Genomic DNA, 21944 nt, shown 5'->3' on the forward strand with positions numbered 1-21944 from the left:
TCTTGTTCCATTCATCCAGCCCAGGAGGTCAAAAGGTTGAACACCACTGGCATAGATAAAACAGCAAGGTGGATAAAAATGAGGTTAACTGGATTTAAGAACTCAAGGATTTCAATGGAAGAAAAGACATGTAATTACTTAATATCAAAAGTGCAAATATTATCTGGAACTTCTGTACCAAGTGTGAAGGAGAAAAACTGATAGGAAAATGTCTACCTGGATAAATAAGCAATTCAAAGAGGCTATTCAGAGTACACAGACAACCTCCAAGAAATGAAGAAGGGAGTGATCAGTGAAGAAGGCCATGTCTCAAAGCTCAGGCACCGCAGAAAATCAAGTGAGAATGGCTAAAAGCCTGGCTTAGTTGGACCTTATAGAGAAAATGAAAATGAAGAGCAGAAGATTCTTCAGACACATAAACAGAAAGAGAATAAGGAGGGAAGAAGTGGGACAGAGATCAAGAAGTAGTTTGGGATGGCCCTTAGAATGGTTTTTACGTGTGGGCACTGTCTGTACTACCTTGGGGTTCTTGAAGTGATTTGCACATCTAGTGTAGATTACAGGGAGTTCAAGAGTTTGGTTCTGCAAATCAGAAAAGTAAGGCTCAGAGTTTATGATGCCCCTTTCTGGATTAGATTGTCCTCCTTTGCTCGCCATTTATTTGAGCTCTGAATAAGATTACAGTATTGGTTATGTTGTATTGTGTTGTATTTAATTATATTGTATTTAATTAAGGCTTTAATTCGATTGCATTTAATCTTTTAATACTGTGCTTCAGGGCTTCCACTGGTTGCCTTCAGGAGCCAGGAAGATTTTATTTTTTTACATTGAATTCATAAATAGATTTTTCAGCTTTTTTGCTACTCTCCTCCCTCTCCCAAAACAGTAGAGAGTGGCCAAGACACAAGAGAGAGGGGAAAGTAACAAAGGGAAGACTTGAGGGGAGGTTCAGAGGAAGTGTCTTGTCAGGGACAGCTGTGGGCTGTGGACCTGTCTCTCTGGGGCAAAGGGCTGGGATCTCTCTTTCTTCCCCAACACACACCAAAATGCCCCCTGTGAACCCTACTCATCAAATAACATGTGCAATTTCCAGCTGACACATCTCCCAGCTTGGATCATTATGAGCCAGTATGGGTGCTGAGTAGGTGAAGCCTTAGGGTCCTGGCCTCTCTCGGAAAGAGGGCTGTCACCTGAAATGTGTAAAACTTTCCACATGTCCATCGTTTTAGGACTCCCCATCATGCCAGCAAAAATAAAAGTCAGCACTTATATGAGCCAGGACCCCAGGTGCTGTAAATTGGTGGCCGCAACTGCTGTAAATTGGTGGAGCCTTGTTGATTCCAGTGCAGCACTGCTGATTTCCACCACTGGAACATCTGGCCCTATGTTCCTCCCTCCACACACCTGTAAACATTATTCACTGAATGCCACCTGCAATCCCCAGATGCTCTGGTGGGTCTGCTGAAACCAATACTACAGCTGCTTTTCAGAAAAGCACACACAAGTTTAAGGAAAGCAACTTTTATTATTGTGAGACAGGCAATGACCAGACAAAGCATGAAGCCTGGAAACCCGGTCACCACAGGACCATGTCTGGAGGGGAGAGGGTCTGGGAGCTCTGGACTCCCCTGGCAGCTCTGGGTTCAGAGCAGTGGTGATAGGAAGGGGGAATCATGACTCCAGGGAGCTGGACCCATGAGCAGGTTGCTTCTCCTTCCCTCATACAGACAAGTGGAAAGCAGAGGGGCTCGGCAGCAGCAAGGGAGGCCTGGTCCCTGGAGGGTCGCCACCAATCCAGCATCTGTCCCTTCCCCCGCAGGGCAGCCAGGGGCCGGTGCTGCAGGATGGGGCAGCGACGTGGCCTGGGGCTCTCACAGGGACTTGCCGTGCTGGAGCCGCCAGTGTGTGATGACATTGGAGCTCTGGGTGAAGCTCTTGCCGCAATCGGGGCAGACGTAGGGGCGCTCGCCTGTGTGGATCCTCTTGTGCTTGGTCAGGGCAGAGCTGGTGGTGAAGCTCTTGCTGCAGTCGGGGCAGATGTAGGGCCTCTCCCCTGTGTGCACGCGCTGGTGGGTGGTGAGGTGGGCGAACTGGCTGTAGCCCCGCCCGCAGTCGGGGCACTGGTAGGGCTTCTCGGGCAGGTGGGTGCGCTGGTGCCGCAGGAGGTAGGAGCTGGTGGAGAAGCTCTTCCCGCAGTCGGGGCAATCGTAGCACTTCTCAGTGCGGTGCGTGCGCTGGTGCTTGATGAGGAGGGAGCTGTCAGTGAAGCCCTTGCCACAGTCTGCGCACACGTAGGGGCGCTCGCCTGTGTGCAGGCGCTGGTGGATGGTCAGGGATGAGCAGTCGCGGAAGCTCTCCCCGCAGGCCTCGCAGCGGTAGGGGCGCTCACCCGTGTGCAGGCGCTGGTGCCGCGTCAGGTTGGAGCTGCTGCTGAAGCGCCGCCCGCACTCGGGGCAGGGGTAGGGCCGCTCCCCGGTGTGGGTGCGCTGGTGCTTGATGAGGTCGGAGTTGACGTTGAAGCTGCGCCCACAGTCCCGGCAGCGGTAGGGCCGCTCACCTGTGTGCAGCCGCTGGTGCGTGATCAGGTGCGAGCTCTGGCTGAAGCAGCGCCCACACTCGGGGCACTGGTAGGGCCGGTCTCCCAGGTGGATGCGCTGGTGGGTCAGCAGGTTCGACTGCAGACTGAAGCTCTTCCCGCAGGCCTCACATGTGTTGGGCTTCCCCCTGGCGCTTGCCCCCTTGGGGGTTGTGGGGGCCTTGTGTTTCCCCAAACCTCCTTGTGGGGCACTGGGGTCATCCTGTTTCTTCTTTGGATGGCTTCCTTGCTCCCTCTCGCAGCCTTCACTTTGCTCTGGGCAAACATCCCCTTCAGCTTCTTCCAATCCTGGTCCATCCAGTTCCTCGTGCTCAGGACCTTCCTGCCGTGGGTTCTCCTCCTCGTTGTCGCTCGTTGTCCCCTCACCTGCCGGGGCAGAGGGAGAATCCAGACAGGAGTCACTGCCTGTGCTGGGAGGAAGGGAACCTCCGGGGGAGGGCAATGGGGAAAGGAGGAGGACAAGCAAAATGATGTGAAGAGGCTGGAAAGCCAGGAGCTTAATTCCAGAGGGCAAAGGGAAGGGGCTAGTTCTGCCCCCACTTCCCATCCAAACACTTGGGGAAAGGGAGCTTCTGTTAGGGGTCAGCAGGATGTGGCAGGGAACCTCAAGTGATATCTGGGATGAGGGGGAGAGGAGGCAGTATGGGGGGAGCTCATGAGCCCCTTGAGGGATTCTCAGAGCTTTCCTCAGCCCCTAGATTCCTAGATTGTAGAGTCGGAAGGGACCACAATGGATCATCGTGTCCAACCCCCTGCCCCTGGCAGGAAAGAGGACCGAGGTCAGATGACCCCAGCCAGGTGACTATCTAGCCTCTTATTGAAGACCTCCAAGCTAGGTGATAGCACCACCTCTCTTGGAAGCCCATTCCAGATCCTGGCCACCCTTACTGTGAAAAATGTCTTCCTAATATCTAACCTAAATCCCCTCTCAACTAGTTTACACCCATTATTCCTAGTCACTCCCTGGGGCGCCTTAGTAAACAGCGCTTCCCCTATTCCCCGTTGACCTCCCCTAATACATTTATAGGTGGCCACAAGATCTCCCCTCAGCCGTCTCCTGTGAAGGCTGAAGAGATTTAGCTCTCTCAACCTCCCCCCGTAGGGTCTATCACAAAGGCCACTGATCATGCAAGTGGCCCTCCTCTGGACCCTCTCAAGATTCCCCGCATCCCTCTTGAAGTGCAGCGCCCAAAACTGGACACAGTACTCCAACTGCGGCCTGACCAGTGCTGCATAGAGGGGGAGTGTGACAGGTCGTCTTGCTGGGCCGCCCTCAATGTGGTCCACACACCTGTCTCTGGGGCAACCGCCCGCCTTGTCTCGCCTGCCACGTCTTGATCTTAATTAATCAATCAATTAATTAATTAATTAATGAGCGGGAGGCTGCCCTTATACTGCCCCCTCCGCTAGGGGGCGCTATCTGCAGCTCTGTTTCCTCCCCTACACCGCAGTCCAAACCTTGCCAATGTAATCAGCATTGTCTCAATACTATTCGGCCCCTTACTGTTCTCCCTGGGCCTTCCTTCCTTTGCTGCCCCCTCCTGGGGCTTTCCGGTGCCCAACTTGGGCCTCCCTACAATTGCCCCCCCCCCATCAGGGGCTGCCCAAACTTGGACTTCTCAATAATACTGCCCCCTATCTGGGGCTCACCGTGCCCAACTTGGGCTTCCCAGTCATGCGACCCCCCACCTCCTGGGGCTCGCCATGCCCAACTTGGGCTTCTTAAAAGTGCTGCCCCCCTTCTCTGGGGCTCTCTGTGCCCACACTTGGGCTTCTCAATGTTGCCCCCTTCCTGGGGCTCACAGTGCCCAACTTGGGCTTCCTAATAAATGTGGCCCCCTATCAGGGGCTCCCAGTGCCCAAACTTGGGCTTCTCAATAAAATGGCTCCCTTTCTGGGGCTCTCCGTGCCCACATTTGGGCTTCTTAATCCTGCGGCCCCCTCTCTGGGACTCGCCGTGCCCAACTTGGGCTTCTTGTACTGCTGCCCTCTATCTGAGGCTCACTGTGCCCCACTTGGGCTTCCCAATAATGTTGCCCCCTGTCTAGGGCTCGCCATGCCTGTACTGGGGCTTCTCAAATGCCCCTCTCTGGGGCTGGGGTCTATGCACCCCGTGTGCTGCGCCCGCTGGTGCTGGGGTCCTCACACTCCGCTGTGAGTCTCCTATGAGGCCTCCTCCAACCCCTTATAGCCTCACCCAAACCACCGGTCTTAACAACAACAAAGCAACACAAACTTGAGCCTCCTGGCTATAACTCAAACATAAGCCGCCTGGCTACAACAACATTGCTCAACTCCAGTCAAGCGGTACCTGCCGTTAGGCTTCTACCCACATCATTATTCCAGGAGCTCCTGCCTCTCTGACTGCTGGCAGGGAACTGCCTCAGGCCTCTGCTTCTGGGCTTTATAAGGGCCAGGCCCTGCCCCTTCCGGCCAGCTGACTTTCATTAGTTACCCCGGCAACCCACAGCTGTGCTCCCTAATCACTGCTAGGGCTCCTTCCTTAGCAGTTTTTCCTTCTTCAGGCACAGGGCAACCCAGTGCTCTGTGACAGGGAGCATCACCTCCTTTGATCTATTAGTCATGCACCTGCTAATGCACGACAAGGTGTAATTGGCCTTGTTGATGGCCTCGTTACACTGCTGGCTCATGTTCATCTTGGAGTCAACTATGACTTCAAGATCCCTCTCTGCCTCCGAGCTGCTGAGAAGGACACTCCCTAACCTATAGGTATGCTGGGGGTTCCTCCTTCCCAGATGGAGTACCTTACATTTATCTTTATTAAATTGCATCCTTTTTCTCTCTGCCCATTGATCCAACCTGTCCAGGTCAGCCTGAATCTGCTCCCTGCCCTCCAGTGTACTAACTTTGCCCCATAACTTGGTATCATCAGCGAACTTGGAGACGTCCCCCTAAGCTGGTATAAGTGATTCCTCACCACATAGTGGTCTCCTGGCATCTCCATGTCCTCAGAGCTGTGGGGCTCCACCTCCCTTTCCCCCTCCCTTTGTTCTTGCTGGGAGGCCCTGTTGTTTTTGGGCACCAGAAATCTTTCTCCAGGAAGGCAAGAAATGAGCTCTGGGTCAGATGTGCACTTGTGGGCTGTTTACCCCAAAGAATATTCCCAGATTCCACCTCCAGCCCCCTCCAAAGCAGTAAAATTCCTGCCCCAGCAGTCCAGGTCTCAAGAGACTCTGCTATTGGGGAATGGAGCTGTGTAACCACTGCCAGGAGCACACACAGCCAGACACTCCTCATCCAACAGACTACCAAAATACATCCAAAGCAAGTGTTTCTTCCACACAAGTGGATCCAAGAGAGCTGAGCCCAGTGCAGGTGAGAGAACCAGGGGTTAGCTTGGGACTGGTGTGCACCAGCCAGGGGGTTCAGCTTGGTGGAGAATGGGAGGATTTCGTTAGCCAGTGCAGCAAGATTAGATTTTGAAAACTGCATTTTGGGGATTGACTCTGGTGAGTCAGGACCAGCCACAGTCATAGAAAGGACTCCAGGGACAGCACTGGACATGCCATATATCTTATTTTTAGAAATGGATGCAGTTCCAGGCTGACAGGATCCCTGGACAGTCCTAGGAGATGATCTAGAGGTTTCAGAGCTGATTCAGCCAATCTCTCACCTGTCCAGGGGTCTCCCGGGATCTCTCTTTCCTCCAAGCCCTGGAGATATGGGACTTTTGGCTCCTCCTCTTGTGCCATTTGGAGATCTTGGGAATCAGAAAGGTCTGTTAAGGGGAAAAAACCCCCCAGGTAATTTCAGGTGAAGTATCTCTCCATGGTGCCTTTGCTACCAAGAATATCCAAAGACTGCAGTCCTTCCTGAAGGACTAGCAGGACTCAAAAGAGGACTTGTCTTTGTTACAGACAACAAGAACATTCACAGTTATGGACGATGGAATAGAAAATGTACAATAGATATGAAACCTCATGTGTCATGGCAGAAGACAACTAGCAACTGGTTCACAGCTTCCCCTCTGGACTGCTTATTCTACCGGATGCTGGACTGGTTGGCCCACTGGTCTGACCCAGTATGGCTAAGGTTCAATTCCACTTCAGTAACATGGCAGGAGAATATGATGTTCACAAATCCATAGATGAAGCCCACATCTATATTTCCTCCTGACCCACCCCAACCAGGCGCTTGATTTCATGAGGAAAAATTACTAATTTTGAGGCCTGCTTCTCTTTCCCACAAAGTTAAGATAACTGGTGTATCTCAAGAAATTGAAAAAATTCAAAATTATTATTTCCTCTGGGTTTGGATTCAGGCCCTTGTGCTATGGCATGCATTAGGATTGGCCCTTTCACCACTATACAAACAAAAAAACAGAATTTGGATTTATCCTTAGAAAGCAGGGAAACATTTTATAAGGCAGGGAAAGCATTAAAGTGATGGTGAAGCCAAAGGCCTTGCACAGAATGACAGAAAACATGTCTAGAAACTGATAAGCCTTAGTCTTCCTTATCATTTGTGATCACTGAGGGGCTTTTTATGCACCCCTACCATAGGGTGCAGAGATTTGAGAAATGTTGGACGAAACACAATTATTTTTTACCAACTTTTTGTTCATCAGCTTTGTGGCCAAAATATAGATCCTTCTGAGCAATTGTCCTTTAAAGCAAGATGTCCTGAAGTGTCATAGGGACAGAAGAGCACAAGTCCTGGCAAAAATCAGGAAGCCCCACTGAGAACTGATAGGTCTCAAGCTCCTACATGATTTTAGTGCTTTTGAAAATCTTGGCCCTACTTATTTTAGTAATTTAAGGTCCTTAGTGACTTCATCTGCACTTCCTATAGCTGAGAGAATGCTTGATGGAGGAGGAATTGTTTTGCATTGTTGTCATAGATAAGGCCCAGAGTCTAGAAACACCTGCTCAGGTGCTTAACTTGGAACCCATTACTAGTCCTAATGGTGACTTCATGTGTGCAGAAGCTAGACCTGTGCTGGTTTCAGTGCTGGCAACTCTTGCTGTTTTCACTGTCACTCACATGACATTTGGGAACTTTTCTTAAAGCTCTTCCTTCTGGAGTCAAGGGATTAACTGAGAATTTCTGTTCCAAGTATAGAAAACAGAAATGATGATAGCCTTCCTGGTGGCAAAGGCAGGCTTGAAAATATGAAGCAAATGTACACTAGAGGTCTTGAAAGCAGAAGACAAAGGAAAAGGAAGCCAATCTATATTATAATGCCTCTCCCCTCCACCCCCCAAACAACAAATTCATGGTTTTATTAGCTTAGCTCACAGTTTTCTGAGGTCCTGACACACAATTTTTCACTCCTTAGCACTGGCAACGGGATGGCTTTTCCAGGCCTTTTTCTTTAGTACTGTCCCTGACCTCCCACTGCCCCTTACATTTACTACTAGTCATTGGATAAAATGGATTGAGAACAGTGTGGTGGGAACGTTTCTGTCCCAGTAGGAAGAACAATTGAAGCTAGAACCCAGGACCTGTGGCTTTCCAAGCCAGCATCCACCTCGGGCTTGCCCTTCTCCCCTTGGCTCTTGCTTGGCTTCCCAGGAGCTAGTTTTAAAAGAAGCATGGGAGAGAAGCATCAGTAATGCATAATCTGTAGTGTGGTGGTTAGGGTGCTATACTGGAAAGTTTGAGATATGCAGGGTCAAATTCCTTGTAGGTAAGGAACCAAGAAGTCCATGTTTCTGGGTAAGCGCACTAAGCATTCTCCTGTTCTTAGAGCTAAAACAGCAGTGTTAGATCTCCTGAGCGCATCTACATGTGTGCTCTAATGCACATTAGCCTATTTTAATGCACATTGAAGTGTCACAAAAAACCATGCGCTTTCACTAATTCACATTAAAATAGGCCAATGTGCCTTTTTCTAGTACCTCATCACAATGGAGGTACTAAATTTAATGTGCATTAGCAAAAGCGTATTAATGAAACTGTGGATGCGCCCTCTTAATCTAACACTCACAAATCATGGCTTTCTGGCTGGCTACATTTCCATGATTTAGATCCAAGTATGCATCCAGAAAGAGCAAAGGTACATAGCTGCACATATGCTCAGCCAGCACGTAGAACTACTACAGTGACTCATTCTATGTGCGCACACATACGCATCTATGCAAGAGGGGTAAAAGAATAACTACATATGTGGAAGTGCTAAAAAGGCCACTTTTACAGCTATTCCTTGCAATGCATGCCTTGTGCTAAAACAGAAGCAATGTTTACAAAAAGCAAGTACAAAACCATGTTGGTTAGCATGGGGACTGGCATAAATTCCACAAGCAAACTCAAACCGTTTGAGATGAACAGCAGTTTCCTTTGAGCTCCTTCTGTTTGCTATATGGAAGAATATTTTTGGAAATGGAGACTCAAGCCAAATCCCCACAAAACAATAGTCACTGCATTCTATCTCGGTAACAGGAACGCTAAGTATACCCTGAAGGTAACTTTCTTATCTTGGAATGAGGCTGGACTGCATGCTACCCTTTCACGACCACCTGAAGAAGGTGGCTGCCAAGATGAAGGTAAGGGTCAGTTTGGTCCAGAAATTGGCCAGCACAAGCTGGGAAGCATCAGCATCAGTATTACGGACATCAGCGCTGGTCCTTGCATACTCTGTAGCCAAGTATTGTGCACCGGTATGGACCAGGAGCAGTCACACTTGACTTGTTGACATCCAAATGAACTCTGCAATGCAGTGCATCACCAGAACCCTCAAGTTGGCCCCAGCACCTTGCCTGCCTGTGCTGTCGCACATCGCTCCTCTACCCATTCATCACAAGGCAGAAACTCTACAGTACATCCACAGAATTAAGGAAACCAAATGTTTCCCCATCCACCAGGACCTCAATAATGCCCCTCACCGTTGCCTAAAGTCACACAAGCCTTCTGGATCCACATGCTTAACCTTCAACAACATGGCATTAACCCTGATGAAGCTTGGAAAATCCAATAGAGTTCACAGGAAGTCCCAAGTAAACATCTTGCCGTAGATTCAATGCAGAAGGTCCCTGGCTTTGATCTCCCATAACGGTCATGGGCAACTCTAAACTGTATCTGCACAAGCCACAGGTGATTCACACACTTGATGCACAAATGGAAAATTAAAAAAAACTCTCCAGTGTGCGACTGTGGTCACCCAGGACAGACCATGGAACATATGACTCAATGCCCGATCCACAAATATGAAGGAGTTATCACAGCAGTACACTCTGCTGATCTTGACACAATTGTCTGGCTCAGTCACCTAAATGAAAAATTACAGTTGCTGTTCTGTATCTACATCAGCCATACAAAAGAAGAAGCTCCTTCTCCCATGAGTTTTGCTTTTGATTCTGCTCTTTATAAAGCCAGGGGGGCTTGGTAAGAAGTGGGTGTAAAACAGTGAATGGATCCCTCTCCACTGTCCAAATGCCTCTCTGCTCTGGGCTCTCCTGCAGGCTTGAGAGGGAGCCATCTCTATGGGAGCCAGGTGCTCTGGAAGAGAAGGAGTCATGAAGGGATGCTTAACTCCAAACTCAGCTGCAGTGCTCCAGAAGGGGCTGTTACAGTCACAGCAAGAAGTAGCTCCCACTAGATGCTTCTCAGCTGGGCCCCTGGAAGCACACAGGACCAGGCAGAGAAGCATCCCAGACCAGATGAATTCAGTTTTAAGTCCCATCCAGCACTGCCCTCTGAGCCAGGACAGTAAATACTCATTTGCCTGTGGGAGGATGTCCCTGTACATTGATCCTCCCATGCAGTAGGTCTGGCCTCTCTAGCCTCCCTCCCAACTTCTATCTCGTGCTCTCCCTTCTCCTTTGCTTGGGATACTTAGGGCAGTCATGCTCCCACTCCTGCCAGTGCTAAGAGCAGCTCTGGGAGCAGAGATGTGTGCAGAGGGGCAGTGTGTGGAGAATCACTGTCCTGCCCATCCCTGGCACTTTCCCCAAGCTCTCTCCATTACCTGGAGTCTCCGGCTCAGCAGTTGGTGTTGGCAGAGCCCAGGGCTGCCTTGAGGGGGGGCAAATACCAGCCAGAGAAAGTCCCTGTCCAAGGCAGTGTTGTAGGTCGAGTTGGTATTGTGAGACACAGGAAGGGGTTGGAGCAGCTGAGAGCAGCTGTAGCTGGTGCTGGGAGGAGGGAAACAGGAAGGGGGGATAATAGAGATTAGCCTGCGTGGCTGCTGCACTGGTGGTGGTAGCAGGAAAGCCTGATACAAGATGCTGCTGCTGCCTCCCTGGCGGTGCTGGCTGAGCTGCTGCTGCCCCAGCACAACCCTAGGCAGGGGCCAGGCCCTGCTGACACTAACCCCAAGCTGCAGCCTGGATGCACCCACAGACACAGCCTCCCTCTGTACTGCATGGGGAGAGTTAGGTGCTTCAGGAGAGAGGCAGGGGGTGCTTGGGGATATCGGACCAACTGTCCAGCAGTCTAGTCTGCTGTTGAGGAGTGCCAATAATGCCTTCCAGCATAACAGCCCAGCACCCAGCAGAATATGGTGCAGATCTAAAGAGAGCTCTTGGATCAGGGGCCTAAATGATCCCCCGCAACATGAATTAGGAGATCCTAACACTATCACTGTGGCATGCAGCTGGGGCTTGGCAGGGCAACAAGCTGTCAGCAGGCAAAAATACAGTTCAGATTTCTTTTAAGTGCATCAGTTGAGGGTAAATTTCACGGGCTTTTTTTTTTGTTTGTTTTTTGGGGGTTTGGGGTTTTTTTTAGGATCTGGGTTATGTTTTTAACTTTTTTGGGTGACAAAGCAGTTATTCTACCCTCTTCATGTATTTGATTTATATGCTTCCATCCCTTCCTTCCCTACCAAAAAAAGAAAAAAAGGCCTAGGGCAGCTTATAATAACATATCCTCTGCACCAGAGGTTGGCTGGCGCAAGGAGTTTTACCCCCATGCAAAATATGTGTGTGTATGTGTGTATACCGTACACATTCCTATCACAATATCCTCACTGTGCACACAAGCTCCCGCATGTCGATCACCATCACCCTTGGCCGTCACAGTGATGCAGCCTCTCCCCTTAGGGGTCAGTGTGGACAAACTGAGCCATAAGCTCCCAGTACAGCACTGTGAGGAAATGTCCCAGGAGCATCCAAAGATATAAAAGCAGCAGAGTTGGGCAGTGATGTTGTCTTTTGTACAGTGTTGGTGAGAGCAGTATTGGGAGCCATAACCAGGTCCAGGGGTTGCATGTGGGAAAAGGTGGGAAATTAGGAGTGGCGCCTATAGGAATCACAGCAGGGATTCAAAGCTTGGAGAGACACCTCCCAGCAGGGTGTCAACAATACAGCCCATGAGCTGGATTCAGTCCCCAGAGCCATGTCCTCTGGTCTGCAGGGCTCCTGGAGGGGCCAGGGATTTGGGGTGGGACAAGCAGGTGAGGAAACGCCACTGAATTGCAGGGTGCGGAGCCGCCATGGACATGTGCTGCAGCGCTGGGGGGGGTGACTGACAGCTGTGTGAATCCCTGAGGCTCCCCAAGCTGACGCTGATCTGCTCCGACCATGGGTGCCACTGCTCCCACAACTGCAGGCGGGGGTCCGGATCCAGACTGTGCGGATCCCTGCAAACCAGACCAAGCCCTGAGTGCCAGGTGGGGCTAAGTGGGTTTATTCCCAAGGGCCCTATTTATTCCAATGGAAAAATCTCTGAAGATACCTGTGAGAGATACAGAGCTGGGTCTTCCCATCCCACACCAAACAAACAAAAAACAAAAACATCCCAACCCCCCCAGCCCCCAAGACTGAAAGATCTTGACTCTGGTGACTTTGTACAAATATTAGTCTGGAAGGGTCCCCATGGATAGGGGGGGAGAGGGGGTTATCCCCCTATTTCAGATAAGACTGTTATAAGGGCCTATTTGTAAACACTGTGGTTTCACCAGAAAAATATACTGGGGCCTGCTTATTCAAATGAAAAGACTCTGGAGAAACCTGCGTTTCAGCTGGGATTCACAGCTGGGCCCTTTCCATCCCACTTCAGTGCCTTGAGCACCACAAAGTCTTTGCTGTTGCAATATGCTCATCTCTCTTATATTTCTTCCTCTGGCCTTCAAAGAAATAACAATGTGGAGCACAGTTATTGGTTGTGGCCATGGGCGTCTGTGCCTGAAAGCTAGCAAAAAATATTTTTTCCAGCTATTTAGTTGGTCTCCTAAGATATATCACATCTACCCAAGGAAACTTGCCAACATGGAGCAGAGAAAGCTTTTCTCTTTGCAATTTTCTTGAAACACCTCCCTGACCACCCAAGGTTGACTCGCTGAGGAACACAGGCCTTTCCCCATGAAACAGTCTTAGCAGCTTTTCAGACAGCTCGACTTTGACTTCCTGAGCTAAAAATGCCAGGGTTATCCTGTGTGTTGTAGACCCTGTTTTCTACAGCAGTGGGTTGTCTTGTCTTCTTTCTTTCCTTGCATGTCATGAGCTTGTATTTGACACAGGAATATGAGATGAACACCGACACTTATAAGAAAAGGAAACTAAAGCTTAACTTTATTATCTTACATCTACTCTTAACTTCTATGTTCAACATTACACATTATTTGTGCCTTTGCTCTCTTCTCCCTGAATGGCCCATGAAGGGCTCGAAGGTAGGCTACTAACACAGCAGACGCCGGGATGGTCTGACTATGTCCCGATGCCTCAGAGGAAGGCGAAAAACCCCCAGAAGTTGGTTCCGTAAATGAAGGGGGAAAAAATTCCTTCCTGGCCCCAAACGGCGACCGGCCAAAGCCCTGAGGCAGGGGACACAAAATGCCGTCCACACAACAAGAGCGTCCTCCACTTGGCAACCTGGGCACTACAAACTCATGGTGCCTGGTCTTTCCCCAGCCCTTTGCAGGGCCAGGCTGGAAGAAGATGTTCAAGTTCTTCACCATGAGGGTGTCTCAGGCTGCTCCTCTGTGCAGAGGCTGAAGTGTCTGTGGCGGACGGCTCGGACTGGATGATGACTTGTCAGTCAGTGACGTGTGTGGTGGCTTCGGCGCTGCTGCAGCTTTTCTATGTAGCCGCCGGGCTCCCGGTGAGGTTGGGGAGGTCGTCTTCACTCATGGAGGTGCCTTCAGGGTTGAGGTGGTCTGCAGGTGTTGCTACGCAGTGTAAAAAAAGGCAGCAAAAGATTAGATCCATGCATTGCAACCGTGATACAAGGCTGTGATGTGAGGAAGTGGGGACTGAGAGCTTTCCTAGGACACAAAGGCCTGAACATCTGAATGAGGGAAAACACAATAGACGGTGCTTAGCCTCCTGCCTGGAAGAAGCTGAACGTCTTTAGGCATCACTGCCCAGCCACGTTCAAGATGAGGTAGATGCTCTGAATGGACAACCCCAGTGCCAAAAAGGCCATGGCTGAGAGAGCTACAAGCAAGGGAAAGCAGGTCTCCGACTGTGTGAGCCAGAGCAGCATTTAACAGGAGACAGAGGGTCCCCCCTGTCCTGGGGTGGCTTAGCCACTTGGGAGAGGTCCCGGGGCTCCTTCATAAAAGATGGCAACACCCTGCAGGCCCACCCATGCCACCCAGGGCAGAGGGGAGGTTTCCCCAGGGGCAGCAGGGCACGAGGAAAGGGTCCAGCCAGTGACAGAACCAGAAAGGTAAGACCTGCGGAGGATGGGTGCTAGGACAGGACTCTCTAGGGCAGAGGGGAGAATTGCCCACACGGGGCAGGGAACAGGTCTGTGTTAGTGCCAAGAGCCTCCCCGTCCCTTCCCACTGATCCCTGCTCCCCAGCGGCAGAGGGGACAGGACAGTACCTGCAGGAGCAAGTGTGGGCGGCTGGAGAGAGGCGAGGGCACTGCAGGAGGTGACCAGCAGGCTGTGCCCTTGCAGATCTTGAGGCAGCTCTTTCAGGCAGGTGATAATGAAGAGCTTGTTCACAACCCGAATGGGGATTTCTTTCTCCTGTAGGGGCACAAGAGCCTGTCAGAGCCTCTGCTGCACCAAGGAAGGACAGGGGATGTGAGGAGGGGTCATGTGGCAGGGATTGGTCTGAAACCAATGGGTTTTGGCAACAGCCCATGGAAATGGGGGCAGGTTCCCAGAGGGACCTTTTTTCTGAGAGTCATCGTGAAGAAAGGGGGGTGGTGGCCAGGGCAATGGGGCAGATCGGCAGTGCCAAGTGACTGAATCCTCCATTCTCCCTAGAGCAAGTGCGTGGCTCGGGGGCAGCAGGAGAAATACAGCCATGTAGGGCCCTCTGCAACTCCTAAGGACTCCTGATCGAAGGCTGGGAAAGGAAAGCTTGTCCTGATCGAGACACGCTCTGTATCTTTGTGCCCTGACCCAACGGAAATGACTTGTGCAAGGGACAGGCTGGTGCCATCCTGCCCAGGAAGGTGAATCCATTCCTTTCTCCAAGGCACTTGGCAGGCCTCCCATTCATGGAAAGACCAGTTTCCTCATAAGGCAGGGGAGATTTCAATCTTACAGACAGGGGCAGCCTTCACCCTCTGCCGAAGTGATTGGCAGGGTCATATCTTGGGATATATAAATATATATATAGTTCATGGATTCAGTTAGCCTATGATGTGCAAATGGATCCCGCCATGAGCTAGAGCTCAGACTGCAGTGTGCAGTGACCTCTCTCTGCTCCATGCTGTCCCCAGGCAACAGGTGGTGATGGGATGAGAATGACTTTAAATGGCATAGAGCCGAGGGGCCCTGAGCTCACTCTCCTCCCACCCCGCACTCCCCAATGTGGCTGCTGACCTTGTGCTCCATCAAGCGGCTGGCTTCCCCCAGAATGGCATACAGGAAGACCAGTCCAGCTTGGCTGATGTGTATTGGTCTACTGTGAACAGCATGAAGGGCCCTCTGCAGGAAAGCTCTCCTTTGCTCCTCCAGCAAGATGTTTCTCAGCCCCTGAAACAGGAGAACACAAGGCTGGGTACAACCCACACACAGGCTCCATCTCTGGGGCTGGCATCACATCGCCCTGGACACTTGCAAGGCTCTAACCCACCGCAGAAAGACCCCAGCACCAGGCCTTTCTCCGCACTCCTTCATCACACCATCCTCACCTCTCCCACTCTCGCCAGGTCCCTGTACTTCTGGACCTGGCTCTGCTCATTCTGGCGCTTGCAGCGCAGTTCCTCTGCCCCTCGCATGTCTTGGCCTAGGTCAAGTGGAGACACATGGCTCTGAGCTGCCATCCTAGCTTTGGTGCTCAACGTCCACCCAGTGGGGCTCTGGCTGCCCTTATGGCACCATGAAGGGCAGGGCCCCAGCAGGGAGGGCATCGTTCTGCGGGAACCAATGTGGACCAGGTGTCCTGGGACCAGTCTGGGCTGGAGGCCTTGGGATGCGCTCCCTGGTGCCCGCATGGGACACCCAAAACAGGTGCATAAGCACAGGCTGCAGGGCCACAGCTCGGAGCTGAGGTGGAAAGGCCAAAGTCATTAACGCTGACACCCTGAGTTGTTCCCAGGTCAGGAATGGACAGAGGGGGACACAGCGTCTGGCCCAGCACCTGGGATCAAGCTTTTGGAGGGAAACCGTTGGCATGGGAGCCTTGTACTCCAGCTGGGTCTCCTTACCCCTCTGATGAAGGAGGATTTGAGCGAGCAAATACATGCACGCCCTGGCCTTGCAGGTGATGGTCTCCTCTGGGTCGTTGATGGTAAGACCCAGGCGGGCTGCCATGTCCCCCACCTCCGGTATGTCAGGGGAGCCCTAAGCAGGGGGAGAGGAGCACGGAGTTCATGCATGTCCCACCTTCCTTCCCCAATACATCCCCAGGCCCGGCTGTCCCTTTCCACCTCCCCACATTACCCAGCAGGAGGGCGGGGAGGCAGAGACCACAGTGCCAGAGCATGACACCCCTCTCTTCCCATGGGAACCTGCAGCCCAGGGTCCTGCTCAGGGCCCCAGGATCACTCCCCATGCCTCATGCTCCAGGGCTAGTAGGCCCCATGTCCAGGGCTCACCATGCCTAGAGCAGGCCATGGAAAAGAGACCCATAAAGTGCCAGGGGGCACCACTGAGGCCCTGGAGTGAAGCTCCTTGTCCAGCCCGGACCCCACTTTCCCAGGAGGGCCCTGGCAATGGCAGGGGACCAAGACACTGAGGTCTTGGCTCACTGACCTCAAATTGTGGGAGGAGCTGCACAGCAAAGGCAATGGCGCCGGTCATGATCTTCATGCCCAGTGCACGGTGCTGGGCATCTGGCGCCTCAATCCACGATGTGAAGTGCTGTGGGAGGAAGATGTTAAGATCAATGGGCATGAGCCCCGCCTAACCCAGCAGCCTTGGCAGCATCCTCAGGACCCAAGTTTCGAACTTGGGCTTGACCATATTCCTTATCCTTTGAGAGAGGCTTGCTGCAGCGCAAAGGGCAGGAGCTGTCCCGGCCCGAGCCCAGCCCCTCTGCATGGTGCTCACCTCCCAGATGGAGTAGAGCTTGCCCAGGCTGGGGGCGCTGGACAAGACGCAGCACAGCAGGCCCTCCAGGTACTCCTCATACAGCCGCTGCATGACCTGGAAGGCGAGGGAGACCCAAGGGTCAGTGCCACAGAGCCTGGAGCCTCTCCTGCCAGGGGGTGGCTTGTGGGACATGGCAGTGGCATCTTGACCTACCTGGTTTCGATGGGTCTCACGCCGTATGGCCAGGAAGCTCTTGTCCACGGCGGTCCGCAGGAGGCGCGACTCCAGCGCTGGCTCCAGGCTGAGTTTCGGGTCGCTGTCAGGAGAGAGGAGACTGCGTCAGATTGAGCTATGCGGGGTGGGGGTGGCACTGGGGTGGGCAGGAAACAGCCTGGAAATTTGGGGCTGAGCGGTGGGCATCCCCCTGGCCCATGGCAGCGTGAGAAGAGTCGGGCAGAGGTCCCGATACCTGAGGCAGCGGATGGCGTCTATGCTGTACGCCAGGACGTGTTTTTGGTCGCCCTCCACTGAGATGGTCTCCATCAGGTCCTGTGAGCCCCAAAGGGGAGGGGGACGTAAGGATCAGCCACATCCCCCACGGGAGACCACCCAGTGCTGCAGGCGCAGGCAACAGGATCCCAACCAGCCCCCTCCCACCCACCCAGCTGGGCTGGCCCTCTGCCTCCCACGGCCTGGCAACCATGGCACTCAAACCTCTCCTGATCCCACCCTCACCTGCCCTCCAGATGCAGGATTGCCCAGCAACCAGGCCCAGGCGCACCTGCCCTTCTCCCTCTCATCCTGCCCCACCTTTCCCCTCCTTTCTGGTTTCACGAGACCCTATTTCCATTCCTTCCTTCTCCCCACACCATCCCATGCTGCTCACCACGATCCTCTCCAACATGGCCGCTTTCAGGCCCTCCAGCTCCACAGCCACCTCTCTGCTCTGGTCCGCAGCGATGGTCAGGCTAATGATGGCCAGCAGGAAGCGCTGCCTGTCCTTCCCGTCCAGCATCTACCAGGAGCGAGACCAGGGCTAAAGCAGGCTCTTAGCCAGGGGCCTCCTGCTCCTCCGCAAACCCCCTGTGGGACTCAGGCCTCCTCTGCCCCCACGGTGCTGAGATGCATCTCCTCGGGGCAGGTGTTGTAAAGAGCAGGGCAGTGTCCGTGGAGGGAGGGACCCAGCTGGATCTTCACAAGCATCCACCTCGAGCAGCGCCCCTGGGCTCAGTGTGTCCCCTTGCGGGCTCTGGGTCCCAGGGGCTGACCTCCTGCCATGGGCCACATGGGGGAATGGAGGACTGGCTGGGTGCCGGCTCCGCTGGGGCAGTTTCATACCTCCCCTGGGTCCTGCAGGTGTTTCTTCACAAGGAGGAGGGCAGCTTCTTCCGGGGACCTTCCATCTTCCTCCTCCTCCTCCTCTTCATCCTCCTCCTCTTCCTCCAGCTCCTCGCCGGCCGGGCTGGGAATCACTGCACAGGGAGGAAAGGGGAGAGGGTCACTCGTGTGCCCTTGAGGGGAAGGGAAGTAGGCTGTGGGGGGCAGAGATGATATTGTGCTCCCTTCACCAGCACAAGGGTCCTGTGCCTGCAGGAGTCTCACATGGCTCCTCTCCATCAGACTCCTCAGCCCCTGCAATGTCATGCCCCTTCTGAGATGAGACTGGGCTGTCTCCTCCCCACCACAAAAGACCCTGGCTCCCCCTTCACCCCACGCAAATGAGGTTGCACTATGACACATGGACTAGGGAGGTTTGTGGCTCAGCCCCCTCACCTTGGCCAGGATCCCCCTGCCCGGCCCCATGGAGGGTCCAAGTGGCCTCGCTTAGTGAAAGGTGCTGAGACCTCCGGCCCCAGCAGCTCCCCTCACCTGTGCAGGTGGCACCGGGGGCCGGGCTGGTCCCAGACTCCAGGGAGCTACTGGAGTCCTCTGAGGAGGAGCTGCTGGTCGACGTGGTGGTGCTGGACTCCTCCGAGCTATCGGTGCCCTCCGAGGAAGAGCTGCTGCTTGTGCTGCTACTATGGGACGCCGGGGACTTCTCAGAGTCCTCCTCCTCCGAGGAGCTGGTGCTGGTGCTCCCGGACTCCTGGGACGTGTGCCAGTCATCCCAGGAGGAGCTGTGGCTCAGGCAGGGGCTGCTGTGGGCCTGGCTCAGCTCCTGCCCCAGGGCGGCTAGGCCCTCATCCCCGGCTCGCCACGGGGCTGCCTCCTGCTGCGGGGCTGCAGGGCCGGGCTCCAGGCTGCCCGATGACCCAGGAGGGGAGCTGCACGGCTCTTCGGGTGCCTGGAGCTGGGATGGTGCTGGCTCCCGCCTGCCCAGGCGCACCCACGGCCACCTCCATTTCGACTTGGAGATGGTGGATTTCTTCTCACCCTTGCCCCTGCTGCTGGGAGCTGCCGGGTTTTTTTGGCAGCAGATGGGGCACAGCCACCTCCTTGCCCTGATGGGCCCCTCCTCGTCATGGCAGGTGGGGCCCCGATCCTCCTGTCCAGGCTCCCTGCTGCTCTCTTCTCCCATGGAGAGCACCTTGGCCGACCTCCTCCTCAGCACTCGCCGCAGCCTGTCCATCCTGGCACCGAACAGGGGCAATTATCAACTGGGGTTCAAAGCATCCTCTTCACATTTATGTACCCCCTCCTCTGCTCATCCAGGAGACAGGCAGGTTAACCCTCTGTTTCAGCTGTGCTCACAGTTTCCCTGGCACTAGGGATGGCAGGAGGCGACAGCCATGGGCTTTGGGTCAAAGAGCTTCAGCTAGTTCCCTGCTTTCTCCTCACCTCTCACCCCACATGACTGGCCATGGGCCAAAGCCCCTGAGACTCCAAGCAGCCCCTGGGATGGACCCCGGGACTAACATTCAGGAGTGCCAAGCAGAGGAGGACAGGGACGCCTTTCCTGGGATTTGCGGGTGCCCAGCTGTGCCACAGCTTTGGGCTCCCTGCACGCTCAGTCTGGGCAGCAGTGGCTGGGCTGGGAGGGGTGGGGAGCTTCAGCACCTCGGGATGTCTCCAACCGGCTGGAAGTGGTGTGAGGGAGCACCAGGGGCTGCGGGCCCACATTGCAGGGGTAGATTTTCTGCCTGTTTCTGCATTTCCTGCACAGAGACGGGAAGCCCCCGCGGTGCTGCAGGCCCCTCACCTGCCCTGGGGGATGGAGCGCTGCTGGGCGGGTGCTCACGGGCCCTGGTGACGCCGCACTCCTCCCTCCGGCTCTGGACTAAGGTCTCCTGCCTCTCCTCCGATGGATGTCCCTCGCCGCCTCAAGCTGCAGTCGCTGCCGTCGATGGGGGGACGCCTACCCCTGAAAGGGACTATGCCATCCTGTTGGAAGCCATCCTCGCGCACAGCCTCTTCCCCCCCTTAAGCAAATGTACACCTCTCCTCCCCCCTGCCCCTTCCCCTCTCTGCTTGCCCATGCCAGGACCCCTCTTCTTCCCTTATTTTCTCTTCCTGGCCCTTTCCTGCCATCCAACAGAAACTCCTGCCACCCTGCGCTGGCCTTGTTCCACATCACAGGCGCTACTGGCTTGTGCCTGCAGCTTTACTCCATGTATGTTGGTACCCAGGAAAGACCAAGTGTCCTGCTCTGCGCCATCAAGACAGGTGGCTTTAAGTGGATTGTAACTGGGGTCCAGTCCACACTGGCTGTGCACCGCGCTCCAGCCGGCCTGGCAGGGAAGGGAGCCCTGTCCCGGGAAGCACTGGGAAGAGGTGCGACACCGGTGCCAGAAACGATGTTCTGGATTGGAAATAAAACATACAGAGTTAAGGGAGAAACATTTCTTATCACGGCCTCGGCAGGGGGTGGCACTCAGAGCATGCCCAGCTCCTGCGTCTTACACACGACTGCAGGGAGCGTTACTCAGCCCCTCATGCCAAGGGCAGGGTCCTGTCGGCTCCGTCTTGATGCTTCACATTTTCTCTGGACACGGGCCACAGGCCTGAAAGCACAAGAGCCCCTCGCTCCCCTCCCAGCTCGACCCCTGCTGGCGCCTCCGGCAGCGTTGCCCAAGGACTGATCCTGACCTGCTCACTCCGGGCTGAGAGATCGCAGAGCGAAATCCTCCACGAAACCGATTCTGCTGTCGCTCTCCAAACGGCGCCTGATGATTACTAACAGAAACAAGACGGGACATTTAAATCACATGAACACGGAGGAAATACTTACTCTTCCCCCTGGACTGCAATTTCAAGGAATAAATGAATTGATCTGGGTTTGTGCTTCAGTTCTGCCCTTCTTCAAAAAGGAGGAGAAACCCCATCTCCAGGTGCCTGCAGTGGGGCAGCTCGGCCGGGCTCGGCTCCGTTTCCTCCCTCCGGGCTTTACACAGGCACAAACCACCCCCGAGGGAAAGGCACAGACCTGGTGCCCGCTCTTGGCTGAACACAACCTGCAGGATCGGGTCCCACTGCCCTTCCCGGTCCCATCGCTGGTGGGGCTGGTGCAAATCCCACCCCGTCGGGCCACGTCCCCCTGGGACACCTCGTCCAGGAGCAGGAGGGCGCCGGCCCCGCGGCTCTTTCACGTCTGACTCTGACAACCCCTGGGGCAAGAGGCCTCCTCTCGACACCCGCGTTGCCTCAGGCGGGGGCACAAGAGGGGCAGCGCTCTCCGCAGCCGGCTTACCCGTCTGTGCAGACCCCGAGCGCCCGGCAGCACCGCTCCAGCCTCCGCCGGCAACTGCCTGGAATCCCGCGGCGCCGCGATGATACGAACGCTGCCGCGGCAACGCCCGGGGACCAGCTCCATCGCCCCCCGCACCCAGCGCCGCAGCCCCCCGCGGCACCACCATGTCCCCCAGGACAACTGTTCATGTGCCTGGGGACGCCTGTCCCTTGGGGCACACCAGGCGCTCCCCCAAATTGAGGGCAGGGGGGGAAATGCCCAGTCCACTCACCCACTTTGCCACAACCACCGTGTTTTTCACCAGAGCCAACACAAGGAATGGGCACGGCGGTCACCACATGGAGCTGTCTGCACGGCACCGGGGCCCTGCTCACAGCTACACC

At 54.3% G+C, this 21944-nt stretch overlaps 2 protein-coding genes across 2 annotated transcripts; both read right to left on the reverse strand.

Annotated features, from left to right (window-relative positions):
* Window positions 1-1505: 1505 nt before the first annotated feature.
* LOC102568974 (zinc finger protein 629) lies at window positions 1506-10606 on the reverse strand. The gene is made up of 3 exons (XM_059714246.1): window positions 10524-10606; window positions 6231-6317; window positions 1506-2962 (listed from the first exon to the last, which is right to left on the reverse strand). The coding sequence occupies exons 2-3, from the start codon at window positions 6307-6309 to the stop codon at window positions 1872-1874; spliced, it is 1170 nt and encodes a 389-aa protein (XP_059570229.1). The 5' UTR covers window positions 6310-6317; window positions 10524-10606; the 3' UTR covers window positions 1506-1871.
* A 2440-nt stretch (window positions 10607-13046) lies between these two features.
* Window positions 13047-21683, reverse strand: LOC102569433 (uncharacterized). Its single transcript, XM_059714216.1, has 13 exons — window positions 20074-21683; window positions 18804-19504; window positions 18273-18406; window positions 17821-17949; window positions 17404-17483; window positions 17148-17250; window positions 16953-17048; window positions 16656-16763; window positions 16109-16244; window positions 15593-15687; window positions 15282-15434; window positions 14327-14474; window positions 13047-13664 (listed from the first exon to the last, which is right to left on the reverse strand). The coding sequence occupies exons 2-13, from the start codon at window positions 19501-19503 to the stop codon at window positions 13576-13578; spliced, it is 1971 nt and encodes a 656-aa protein (XP_059570199.1). The 5' UTR covers window position 19504; window positions 20074-21683; the 3' UTR covers window positions 13047-13575.
* Between the last annotated feature and the right edge of the window lie 261 nt (window positions 21684-21944).

The sequence above is a fragment of the Alligator mississippiensis genome, chromosome 11 (genome assembly GCF_030867095.1).
Source record: "Alligator mississippiensis isolate rAllMis1 chromosome 11, rAllMis1, whole genome shotgun sequence".
Taxonomy (NCBI): domain Eukaryota; kingdom Metazoa; phylum Chordata; order Crocodylia; family Alligatoridae; genus Alligator; species Alligator mississippiensis.

Excerpts from the sequence above, each read along its gene's own strand:
- LOC102568974 (XM_059714246.1), bottom strand. The coding sequence starts at position 6,309 with ATGGCACAAGAGGAGGAGCCAAAAGTCCCATATCTCCAGGGCTTGGAG. Across the intron at positions 2,963-6,230 it reads CCCGGGAGACCCCTGGACAG|GTGAGGGGACAACGAGCGAC; the intron begins GTGAGAGATTGG and ends CTGCCCCGGCAG.
- LOC102569433 (XM_059714216.1), bottom strand. The coding sequence starts at position 19,503 with ATGGACAGGCTGCGGCGAGTGCTGAGGAGGAGGTCGGCCAAGGTGCTC. Across the intron at positions 17,950-18,272 it reads ACCTGCAGGACCCAGGGGAG|ATGCTGGACGGGAAGGACAG; the intron begins GTATGAAACTGC and ends CGCTCCTGGTAG. Across the intron at positions 16,245-16,655 it reads AGCTCCTCCCACAATTTGAG|GGCTCCCCTGACATACCGGA; the intron begins GTCAGTGAGCCA and ends CCCCCTGCTTAG.